The 12,500-nt window shown below is 34.2% G+C and overlaps 1 protein-coding gene and 1 long non-coding RNA gene across 6 annotated transcripts in view; one reads left to right on the top strand and one right to left on the bottom strand.

The window, feature by feature from the left end:
- The window catches only part of LOC135224443 (uncharacterized), a 175,523-nt gene that overhangs the window by 93,096 nt on the left and 69,927 nt on the right, over positions 1 to 12,500 (top strand). The gene's annotated exons all lie outside the window — the stretch shown is intronic.
- Positions 3,261 to 12,500, bottom strand: part of LOC135224442 (synaptogenesis protein syg-2-like) — a 287,540-nt gene continuing 278,300 nt past the window's right edge. For all 5 annotated transcript variants that reach the window (XM_064263433.1, XM_064263429.1, XM_064263432.1 and 2 more), the window contains 2 exons: positions 8,017 to 8,171; positions 3,261 to 5,023 (listed from right to left, as the gene is read on the bottom strand). In XM_064263433.1, the coding sequence (XP_064119503.1) occupies positions 4,565 to 5,023; positions 8,017 to 8,171 (614 nt within the window). In that variant the 3' untranslated portion in view covers positions 3,261 to 4,564. The remainder of the gene's footprint in view (positions 5,024 to 8,016; positions 8,172 to 12,500) is intronic.

Genomic DNA, 12,500 nt, shown 5'->3' with positions numbered 1-12,500 from the left:
GCAATCCTCAGTCGCACTTAATAAATTTTCAGGTGATTTGAACGCTATGTATTGGTAATTGTTTTTTTAAGGACATTGAGCTTCAAATCAATATATAAGACAAAAAAATTTTTAGTATTGAATTAAAAGTTATTGATTCGTAGACTAATTATGCATTGTTCTCATTCTTCTTTATTCTCTAGTATATTCCTGAAATAAAAACTGAGTCAGGCAAGAGGAATACTCAAATTAAAGAAAAGGAAATATCTGAGGTTCGTAAATGTAGTGTAAAAACCAGCTTGGTTACGAATTAGTCAATCACAATTCATGTTCTCAACTAGAAATGTATTCTTCGGATCTGATAAAATGTAGGATCCTAACTAAAAATAATAAATATAGAGAAAACTTAACTGAACTTTAAAATCTAAATTATGAGTGAGGTACAAGTAATGATAAGAGAAACAATTATATTAGTGGTGTTAGTTTTAGTAGTTGCAGTAGTGGCAGGTTTAAAAACAAAAAATTATTGCAGTTTAGGTTATTGACTAGAAATGAGTAAACATCGAACTTGCTAAATAGCATAACTGATAAATTGCCTACGGGTTTAATTAACTTGATTCTTCCAAGTTAATTTTGTAAATTAATAAATCTGAATCTTTATTATGTTGGTCTTTCAGCACAGGCATATTTTTATCTGGTTAATTGCACATGTTAACTGGAAATAATAATAATAATAATAATAATAATAATAATAATAATAATAATAATAATAATAATAATAATAATAATAATAATAATAATACTAATAAAATAATAATAATAATAATAATAATAATAATAATAATAATTTATAACGAAAAAAATAATTAAATGACCAGAATATTGAATGTTGAGAATAATAAAAACAAGATAAAATTAGAGTAATTCCTGTGAATTAAAAAGTTTATATTCAAACAAATCTGCTTCAGCAGGAAAATACTCTAGATTATCCAGTTTTTCATTAATAATAATAATCATAATAATAATAATAATAATAATAATAAAAAGAGACAGATATTCAGCTAGAGATAACTTGGACATTTGCTACAAGAATATATATTATATGGAGATACACTCACAACAACAACATAACGTGAAACATGGTAACAGACACCAATCATGAGGACATTAGAAAACTAAGTTTCTTCTATAGGACTCTCTGTATAAACTATGTTACGTAAGTGTTACCAGGCTCTTGTGATAGTGTGTACATTATATATATATATATATATATATATATATATATATATATATATATATATATATTTTTTATATATATATATATATATATACACACACACAGTGGTGGACACCGCGTATTTGTGTTCTCCGGATTCGCGGACTCACACATTCACGGATTTCTCTTGGGAACATTTCCTGCATTATTCGCGGAAAATTCAGCTATTCACGGTATTTTTCTATGGGAAATATCCACAAATTCCTGTTTTTTTTAAATCAATTTCATCATCAGATGAACCTTTTGTGATAAAACTATTAAAAAACCAGGTATAAAATTTTTTAGTGAGTTTATCTTGAGTTTTTTGTTTTACTAATAAAATAGGAGGTTTAAAGCATTTTTATAGGGGTTGCAACTATTCGCGGGTTCTAACTATTCACAGGGGTATGGTACGCATCCCCCGCGAAAATACGAGGGCCCACTGTATGTTTTATATATATATATATATAGTATATATATATATATATATATATATATATATATATATATATATATATATATGTATGTGTGCACGTGGGTGTGTGGTGTGTGTGTGTGTGTGTGTGTGAAACGAATGTTCATTCTGAAAGTGAGGCTTTCTAGTTTTCATGGCAACACTGCACTCTAGAACTCTAACTTTTTTTATTCTTTTGGTAACACTGCTGCAAGGTAACGGACGGAAGCAACAGAAATTAACAGTAAGGACTACACATGATCCATGATCAATTTTACTTTTTTACACGACCATGATCTTTAAAAGTCATGACGGCATACTGATCATATTAGCCTGTCGTCAACGATAAATGCATCGTTTTTTAAAGCAAACACATAACCAGGCCAGAAAGCATAAATCATATTTATTATCTTTATGGTTTTATGTAACTAATTTTCTTAGAGAGCGTTATATATTTATTGTGTAAATTAACTTTTTTTGGTGTTAAATGAAATTAATTAATCATATTTTTTTCGTGAGCGTATTAGCACGTGCATATGGCATGCCCTGTTAGTTTATTATAATTTTGCCAAAAATAAAGAAGCCTACCATACGTAATTTTTTATAGCAATTATTTGGAAAGTGGAAAAACTGCACATTTGCAAAAAATTTTTATAACAATTATACTTTATACTCTTTGAACAAAACAAACAAAAAACAAGAAAATTGAAAACGTAAACATACATAAACCATAGTAAAAAGACTTCTATTCAGCATAGCTCTTTGTCACTGAGCTAAATCATATATTTACAACCTGAATGTACCGTAAAACATTTGATTTGGTTTGATGTTCTTAGCTTAAATTGGTCGGTTTGTTTTTACTTTCTCGCAGACTTTCTATCATAGTTGAAGCTGTCTCTATGAACACGAAAACACATCCATTAAATTATATACAACAGGAATTCACAGCGAGTTCCAATAGCAGAATTAACAAAAAAAGCGAACACAGGAACGTAATTAAAGGATTGTCATTAAAATATGAATAGAAAAAGTCTAAAAATTAAAGAAATATTAAAATATATCACACATGTTTACCTCTACACCCCAGCGATGGACATAAGTTATTCAAATACATTTTAGTTCAGAATGGAATGTGAAAGTATTTTTTTTTCAAAAGATTTGATTACATTTGGGAAAGTACCAGCCATCAATTAGGACTTCCCAGTGCGACAGGAATGGGGTGCCTTATCCTTCTGGAGCAAACTCCTTTGTATAACCCGTTAACACAGTTTCAGTCCTACCTATATCCTGAACACAGACACACCCTCTAAATTAAGAAGTAAACTGATTGCAACACCTCTTCTTCATGGAAGAAGTGACTGTTGCTCATTCTCTGTTTATTTACGTAAAATTAAATTCATATGTAAATAGAATTTACACTTCATTTAAAAAATGAAACAACTTAAATTGTAACGAAGCCAAGAAATAAGGTGATAAAAATAACATCATTCTGGATCTACGGAAATATATACACTGATCCCGGTGGAAAGTGATAACATGAGAGTTTTCATTTTTGATTCTCGTGTATAGAAATTGTTTTTTTTTTTCGTATAAACTGAGCTATACATTTTGTTAAAATGATTTTCTATAACTATACTAATGTAGTTCTGGAAGTCAGCCAAAAGACATTTATTATGTTTACATAAATCGGAGAATTATTTCCTCTTTTTTTTTTTGTCTCCGATTGCTTTTATTTCCTCTGTCGTCTACACTGATAACCACATACAAGCTGATTGAGACAGGTGTCTAGTAGAAAACTATTTGTCTTAGACTTTAAATAAAAAATAACTATCTGAAGTTGATATATTATTTCTTTTCCACACATCTTCATTCCAACTATATCTGACTCCTCACCAACGGAGATTCACAGAAAATTTCGACATTTTCTTAAGAAATGGGGACACTGTCAGTGCAGAAAAATCGATTTCTGGGACAAGCGTTTTAGGTATAGTTCTAAAGCCCATTCATTACCACTGGACCTTCTGCTCTGTAGTCACATTAGTGGTATCACACCACCAAGTCTTCTTGGCAAAATTTGACTATATTCTATTTATTGTTATTCTTCTTTTCCGTTAGGAATTAACTGCTTTGTGTACGAGACAAGGCATAATTATTTCTCAAGATGCTGAGATAATCAATCACTTGGACTTCGTAAACTTAAAACATTGGAAAAAAAAAGGTTTATACACTTGTTCCGTTGATGATCCATCCCTTCAGAACTCATTTCTTCTTCAAAATCAGTGGCCCTGAAGTCTTAGAAGATTACTTTTATATTTTCTCTCGAGAAAACACTTCAGACGGTTTATGGAAAAATCTGCAAGTCTCTGGCAGGATGGAAATACACATCCGAGGGAAAACAAAAGGAAAATAATGTAAAAATAATATTTAAAAATGCACTTTCTTCATGAGAGAGTTTATATACAGAGGTCGGCCATACAAGATGCAGTCTCACTGAGGCTCATATGGACTCGGTAGGAATTTCGTAATTAGGACCCATAAACTTTCTTTGGTGAGTAAGACAGTGACGGTACGCCACCTTCAGCTTGTAAAAGCAGTGAACAAACACTTTCTGTAACAAAATCAGTTATGAATATATAATTACATAGTTTTCTTCTGCTTCTGCTTCTTCTTCTTCTTCTTGTCCCGTTCGCGATGGGATATCACTCCCGCAACGCTGTGACCACGAATCTGGAAACCGTCAGGCGGCCTGGAAGTCGGTCGGCAGAGAGCTCCAGATGCAGGGCATGGCGTGAACGAACGATCCTCAGCACCCACTTGGAAAAAGAACTGGAGACGAGACCGGACTAGAACTTAGTCTGACTCACGTCAGCCACGGGTCACACTTCGCTCTCTTTGTGATTGTTCATGAGCGGCGTCTCTGCGGTGGGTTGCTCGTCCTCTTCGGGCACCACGGGGGGAGTTAGGGGATTCCCCCCAAAGCCGTGGGGGGGAGGGGCGGGGGTCGTATACGCAACGGAGAGGTTTGCAGGGTCCACGGCCACGCTCATGCCCATCATGGCGGTCGGACTGCTACATAACCCACTGCTGACCATGGGTGCCGTGTGGCACATGCTCCCAGTGCCCATGTTACACGCCATGGTGCCACCTAAGGTCCCCACGACGCTGCCTCCCATGCCGCTGACTGGCACGACGCCCATCGACACCGGGACGGGGCCCAGGCCGTGGTCTATCTGGGCATATATAGTCGGCTCTGGTTTGCGTCGGGGTATCGTGCCTTGGGGGTACTGGGGAGCGCCCCTGGGGAAAGACAACTCCGCGTACATAAGCTCACCATTCTGAAAAAAAAAATGGAGAGGTTTTATTCAGTATTTTAATTTCCAGTATAAATAAAATGTAGTTTAAAAATACAACGCAAAAGTCCATGGACATAATTACATAAATTCACAAACATTAATGTACATTACCAAAGTACTAAATGTTTCACGCCTTTGTCAAGTTACAGCAGAGTGATTTTTTAATGATTAAATAAGCAGCCTCCCATCACAGACACCAAAATCACATTCAAGTTAAAAAATCAGTTTTCATTAAAAAAATCATCGAACGTGAAGCATTAAAAGCTCCAATTTAATTTTTATTTTGGATAAAGAAAGTAATGACGAGAACTTCCACACGTCAAAGGTCGTCATAACTTTCGAACTGCATCAATATTTTCATAAAAATGAAGCAAGTCTATCATAACAAACTATTTTATAAAGAATGAACCAATTTCTTACTTAAAACGCCAGCAATATTTTCCTATTTGCACCAATACATTTTCTAGATATTTAACAAACATTGCCATATATCAGTAACCGGTTCCAATGCCAAATTAGACAGATGTCACTTTTCTGTTAACGCTGAAAAATAGATCTTCATGTAACAGACCCGCCTTATTTCCAAATTAATCGTCGTTAATTCTAACAAGGAATTAAAACTTTCTATCTTACAAGATAACTATATGCATATACTAAACAGTCACTTTTTATGAAGAATATTTAAATATCTGCCTACTTCATAGAATACCATTATCTTAAAATATCTCAAAACCTGACCAGTGTCAGTTTTGATAATGGAAAAACGCATATCACTTGTCTCTTTACGACAACACTCACGCCATCCAGTTTACATTAGGAACAGCGAGCATACTACGTTCCACAATCTCTGTGGTGCTTGCAGTCCTCATAAACAAGCAGTGTTAGAAGAAACAGGGCGTTTGTAGGAGGTGGCTCTTTAATTAAGCATTTCCTAAAATGTTTTCGACCCAATTTGTATGGTAATTCCCCTCGAGATCTTGTTTGACCTCAAGGGAAAACGTTAAGAAAAGGGTATTACTACAAAAGACCCTTGTCGAGATCTGGTTGTTCCGTGTCCAGAATGTTATGAGTCACGTTGTTTAGGCTTTAGCTAATTGTTGATTGAGACCAAATATTCTCTCTCTCTCTCTTTTTCTCTCTCTCTCTCTCTGATACATACACATACACAATTATTTTTCGCCAGACAAAGTTATTGATAACAAGCTTTTGACAATTGTTAATTGAAACAAAATATCATCCCCCCACCTCTCTCTCTCTCTCTCTCTCTCTCTCTCTCTCTCTCTCTCTCTCTCTCTCTCTCTCTCTCTCTCTCTCTGTTATATACACATACAATTACTTTTCCCTTAACAAAGTTGTTGATAGCAAGCTTTAGCCAATTGTTAATTGAAACCAAATAAATTTCTCTCTCTCTCTCTCTCTCTCTCTCTCTCTCTCTCTCTCTCTCTCTCCCTCTCTCTCTCTCTCTCTCTAACTGTCTGTTTCAGATTAAGTTGATCGAATTGTTGTGTTCAGTTTACTAAGTAACGACTGAAAATCTTAGATTTTATTGTTCTTTAAATTATTATTATTATTATTATTATTATTATTATTATTATTATTATTATTATTGGTCACAGTTTTCCGTGTTGAAAATGATGACAATGGTTCCAGGTCCACAACAATATAGCATGTGAGTATATGGTCTATAAAGGTTATTAAAAGCTTTCGAGCCTTGTACTAGGTTCATCTTCAGTCAAGTGAACTTTATGACTATAAAACTTCGTCGAAGTAAACTTCTGAACAGGACAGTTTCACAACGAAGAACGCAAATGAATGAAGTGCTTAACAGCCCAACTAGGTAATTCTGTTGTTGATGTTCGAATTCCTGTTTGCTGTTCTGCTAAAACGTCTTGTGGGCTGTGATGCTGCTGCATGGTATTCCCCCGGTGGGGTGGCTGCACCATTGCTGGACGTATCTCCCTTGTGCTGTTGAGTTTAAAACAATGCTAGTTTCTCCTCTGCCTGCTGCTGCCGCTGTATCCTATCTGAGAGAGGAGATCAAAAGAGGGGGCAACAGCAGACGGAGGAAAAACAGGGCTTGTCTTAAAATCAACAGCACAAGGGACGTGACGTTCAGCAATGGTGCAGCCGCGCCAACGGGGAACACCATGCAGCATCATCACAGCCCACAAGACGTTCCGGCAGAATGGCAAACAGGAATTCGAACATCAACAACGGAACTACCTAGTTGGGCTGTTGATCGTTTCATTCATTTGAGTTCTTCGTTGTGGAGTTGTCCTGTTCAGAAGTTTACTTCGACGAATTTTTAGTCATAATGGTCACTTGACTGAAGATGAACCTAGTACAAGGCTCGAAAGTTTTTAATATCCATTAAAGACCATTTACTCACATGCTATATTATTGTGGACCTGCAACCTTATTATTATTTTATTATTATTATTATTAATTATTGCGGTACAACATGAATTATTTTGCTCACCAATATATTTGGACCTGCTTGTCCGTGGTTGTTTGACAAAGTTTCACATTTTCAAATCAGTTAGACATTACTCTCTCTCTCTCTCTCTCTCTCTCTCTCTCTCTCTCTCTCTCTCTCTCTCTCTGATGAAGTATTGAAAAAGGGACATCAAAGTGAACGATCCTTTCCTTTTTTTAATATCCTTTTCTTTTTCCCTTCAATTAAACAAAAACAAAATACGGTAGCCAAACAATTCACTCCTGTAGACTCACTCTTACTTCTATACAAGATTTTAGAAGTAAACACCAAACTGACCAAACTACTTAATAAAACATTAAAAGCGCTTTGATGAAAGTAACTTCTCTCTCTCTCTCTCTCTCTCTCTCTCTCTCTCTCTCTCTCTCTCTCTCTCTCTCTCACTTATTTCAGTCAATAAATTTACATTTCCTTCTCATAATTTCCAACCACGAATATTCAATATAACATCTCTCTCTCCCTTTCTCTCTTTCGCACTTACTTGCGGAGAGTTGGGCGCCATAGTCCGAGGATTTCTGGGATACGTTCCATAGACGTTTCCCGGGCTGGGATACGGCACCGACGCGCAGATGTGAACGCTCCCGAATCCACCCTCCTCCGGTGTGGTGGGACTCTTCCCTTCCGGTTCGCCGTTTCCTGATGATAGAAAATGATAGGAAATGCACACTGGGTCCAGCAGACAGGCGAGGAAAGATGGGAGGGGACGGGGAGGAGAAAGATACACATACACACGAAAATAAAAGCTCGCCAGATAAGACTCGTCAGGAAAAAGGGGAATGAGCAGAAACATTTTCTTGATGATAGGCAGTGTTTATATTGTGCTGGGTTGGAAGGTGGGAACGGTTGTGTGTGTGCGTGTATATATATATATATATATATATATATATATATATATATATTATTATATATATTATATATATATATATAATATATATGTTTGAATACATGAACGAGAGTGTTTTGCAATAGTGTAATCCAATACAAACTATGGTTGATAACTAGACACGGGGTGCATTTATAAATATTGATTCACAGAGTTACTTCAGAGGTCTTTCTCTCTCTCTCTCTCTCTCGCATACACTCTCTCACACACACACACACATACACAATAAGTCATCAGCTTTCGTTTCCTTTTAAAAGGCTCCAAAATTAGAAAATGAATAAAAAAAATCCGAAAAAAAGCTAGCCTAAAAAAAAGAAAAAAAAGTTACCTCGCAACAAGTTAAAACGTCTTTATTATTGAGAGTTTACGTGCGGCGACGTCGTCACTCAGACAGCAAACTTTTCGGGCAATGGCTAAGTTTGGGATTGCCGATAAAACGTGAGGCAATCTCTTCCCTTTGAAAGAGACCAAGAAGAAGAAGAAGAAGAAGAAGAGAAAATAGAGGTGACCAGAGAAAGAGATGAGTGATATGTAGTGATTTTTTTTTGAAGGATCAGAAAGAGTTGAGTGAGATGTCATTATTATTTTCTTTTTTTAAGGAGAGAGAAAGATGAGTGAGAAGTAATGACTGATTTTCTATTTCTGGAGAAGGAGAGAGAGTGAGGTATGATTGTTTTCTCCTTTTGAAAGGAGGAGAAAAAGAGAGGTGAGTAAGATGTAATGATTGTCTTTTTTAGTAGAAAGAAAGTGAAATGTACTGACTGTTTATTTATCGTAATATTTTGTTTCTGTTCGCATTTCTCGTTGAAAAGGAAGGTCAGACGGAATTGGAGTGGGTGAGAAGATGTTTGATTTTTCATTTTTCATTTTATTTATTTTTGTAGAATATAGATACGACAGTAGGAAAGAAACAAAATATAAAGTGATTGTTTATATTCTTTGGTTATTCGATTTCTGTTAAATAATAAGAAGTAAAATAAAGTGTACAGATGGACAAAAAAGAATATTACTATTTGTCTTCTTTTGTGAATTAATATATTAAACAACGAAAGAAAGAGGAGGAGGAGCAAATACCTCGGTTTTAATGTCGAACTTATCGTTAATTTATTTTTCCCGGTTTTTGTTATTCTAATTTACATTTGTTATATAATCTTTCAATTAAGGCTTATACAGTCATGTGTTTTGTTGAAGCGATGGTAATCATTTACATATCGATACAATTTTATTTTTCTTACCTGCCTCTTAACGCATATATTATTAACATTATGATTATTATTTATTATGAAAAGATTACTTAAAATCGGTAACCATTTTGGATTTGGCAAATTAATTAGCTCTCTCTCTCTCTCTCTCTCTCTCTCTCATTAAATACATTGCAATAATGATATGGACATTAAGTCCCATTTAATGAACTGACATGTTATTCCAGTCATCGAATATAATGAAGAAAGTGAGTATGAGGCTCATCTTGCCAATAAATCGTTTCATTTTTCCTTATTCATTTATTTTTTTATTTACAAATATTACTAAAAATTTAATTACATTACCGAAATGGGAATATCTACAGCTCTGTTCTTAGAATCACTAGAGAAAATTCTTCATTATTCACCGATATATTCTGGTATTTTTTGCCGTCATTTATAAAACACTGACTAATGTTTAATATTTATTAAGTAATAGATTAATGGAAATGAAATAAGCCTCTCCTGATTAAACGACGCAAATTATCAGACTAACAAACAATTAAGTCTCGTTCGTTATTTTATATAGTTTTATCGCCTATATTTTCCATTGTTATTTCTCTTAACACTTTATTCGTTCCTCATTCCTCTCTTTGACTTGGGTGACTTTCCCCTCTAGAAACCCTTGGACCATCAGCTTTGCCAACTATGGTTGCATATTGGCAAATAAATAAATAAATAAATAATAATAATAATAATAATAATAATAATAATAATAATAATAATAATAATAATAATAATAATAATAATAATATGAAGGAGGTAAACCCTCTCTTAAAGAGGTCCCGGTAAATAGGATGGCAGCATCATTTGAGTTAATTTTATATTGAGTTCCAAATTTCTTTATAATTATTCTCGAACTCGTTACCATTAGGCAGTAAAGATTTAAAGTTCATACTTTGGCAAAGAGAAATACTTTAGCAGCCCATTTACAGCAGTTTGAATTTCGTTTACAGGGAAAGATAGTGAAACGCTGAGTGAGAAACCCGTAGAGTTTATCATAAAGTTACCTTAGTTTAGTTCGACAGCCTTATTGGTGTTTCTTTGGCGGTTAATTATTTTTATTTTTAAGGAGACGCATCAGTCAGGTACTGTCTTTATTTTATTATATATTCTCTTTCGTTTGTCCAACTTTAGGGCTCTTTTCTAATTCATTCACATTCTCTTATTAGCGTTTTTCTTTCTATTGCTTTTGTCGCATTTGTTATTGCTTCGTATAATGGTAACGCTTGCATATTTAATTTTCGAAGTAACAAGCAATTAAATCATCTTAAAGGCACAGTAAAATGCTATTTTTAATCATTCTATTGTACCTTCCTTATTATCTATCTTGTATTTCATTTCAGGAAGTTACTTTTAATATTTAAATTTATTATTATTATTATTTATTTTTATTTGTTTGGTTCTCCTTTCCATGTCATAAAAACTTGGAATAATATATGTGATGACGCTGAAGAATATTATCATTAAATCAGAGTCAGTCTAATATAATAAACTTTTTTCCACTCATATCATTAATGATCAAACAGAAAAAAGGGTATTATGTATTATTAATATTGAAAGTGCATCAACATTGTACTTCAATATGCCAAAAAAAGTCTTGGACTGATAAATGAGAGAGAGAGAGAGAGAGAGAGAGAGAGAGAGAGAGAGAGAGAGAGAGAGAGAGAGAGAGACTCCCATTTCAATTATTAGTAGCCGCTTCTTAAAACACAAGCCCGTAATTCTCCGTAATACACACTTAAGTGGCACGGGCGGAGGATATAATAGCCTAATAGGAAATTCATAAAAGCAATTGCGACCCTTTATTCCCTTCCCCTTTCCCTTCCAGTTCCCTCTCCCCCCTCACCCAGTAGCTCCTATCCCCCCTCTGGTAAAAGGAAAAAAAAGCCAAACTTTAGGACGATCTCCCTCCGCAATCGATGGAGTAAATGTCTCTTAAATCAGACGACCAATTAAGAAACAGGAGTTTCTTACAATTACTTGGGACGAGGGGGAACTTCTGAAGGAGGTTCCCAAAGGAGGCCACAGATGGTTTGTGGTTGCAGAGGAGGAGGAGGAGGAAGAGGAGGAGGAGGAGGAGGAGGAGTAGAGGAGGGGAGATTGGGTAGGAGGATGGAGGAGGAGGAGGAGTGTGAAGATGAAAAGGAGATAGTTGGGCAATAATCATTATTATTTTCCCAATATAGTGGTAAACTCTGTAAGTGCTTGTGTTTGTGTGTATCTGTTTATGTAAAAGATTAGATTCAGTATTCTTATAATTAATTCTTATCACAAGGATCATACATTGTCTTTAATATTCATTACTGGTTCATTCTTCCAGTTTTTGGACAGTTTTTTGCATCCCCATGAAAATATTTTGGATTTCACAGAATAACATTCAAATCAGCTATGCATAACATTAAAAGAAAATTTTCTTTTGCATAAATTTTTTGCTATTTGTTTTTAAAACGTTTTTATGAGGAAAATGTATAAAATTTTATTACTAGATACTCTATTAATATAAAACTAATATCGTAAACGTTACTTCATTAAAAATCTAAAGAAAATATATTTCAAGTACGTTCCACTAACAATATTTAGTAAAATTTAGCCGTTTCAAGTCTTGCCTTCTTAATATTTCATAATAATTTGCATATGAGAATTATTACATTTTTAAAGAGCGTAAATGCTATGAATTTACTTATAAATTAATTAATGATAACTGTCGATATCTACTTTATAAAAAAACATGAGAATTTTTCCAAAATAAAGCTATAGAGGTCGCCGATATTCTAGGGTCGTAATATCCATAACTTAAATAAATAATTTGTTTGTAAGTATAGTCTTTTTTATGAAGTA

This window comes from Macrobrachium nipponense, chromosome 12, assembly GCF_015104395.2.
Source record: "Macrobrachium nipponense isolate FS-2020 chromosome 12, ASM1510439v2, whole genome shotgun sequence".
NCBI lineage: Eukaryota > Metazoa > Arthropoda > Malacostraca > Decapoda > Palaemonidae > Macrobrachium > Macrobrachium nipponense.
Note: the sequence above shows the minus strand (reverse complement) of the source record. Positions and strands in the feature narration are given on the sequence as shown.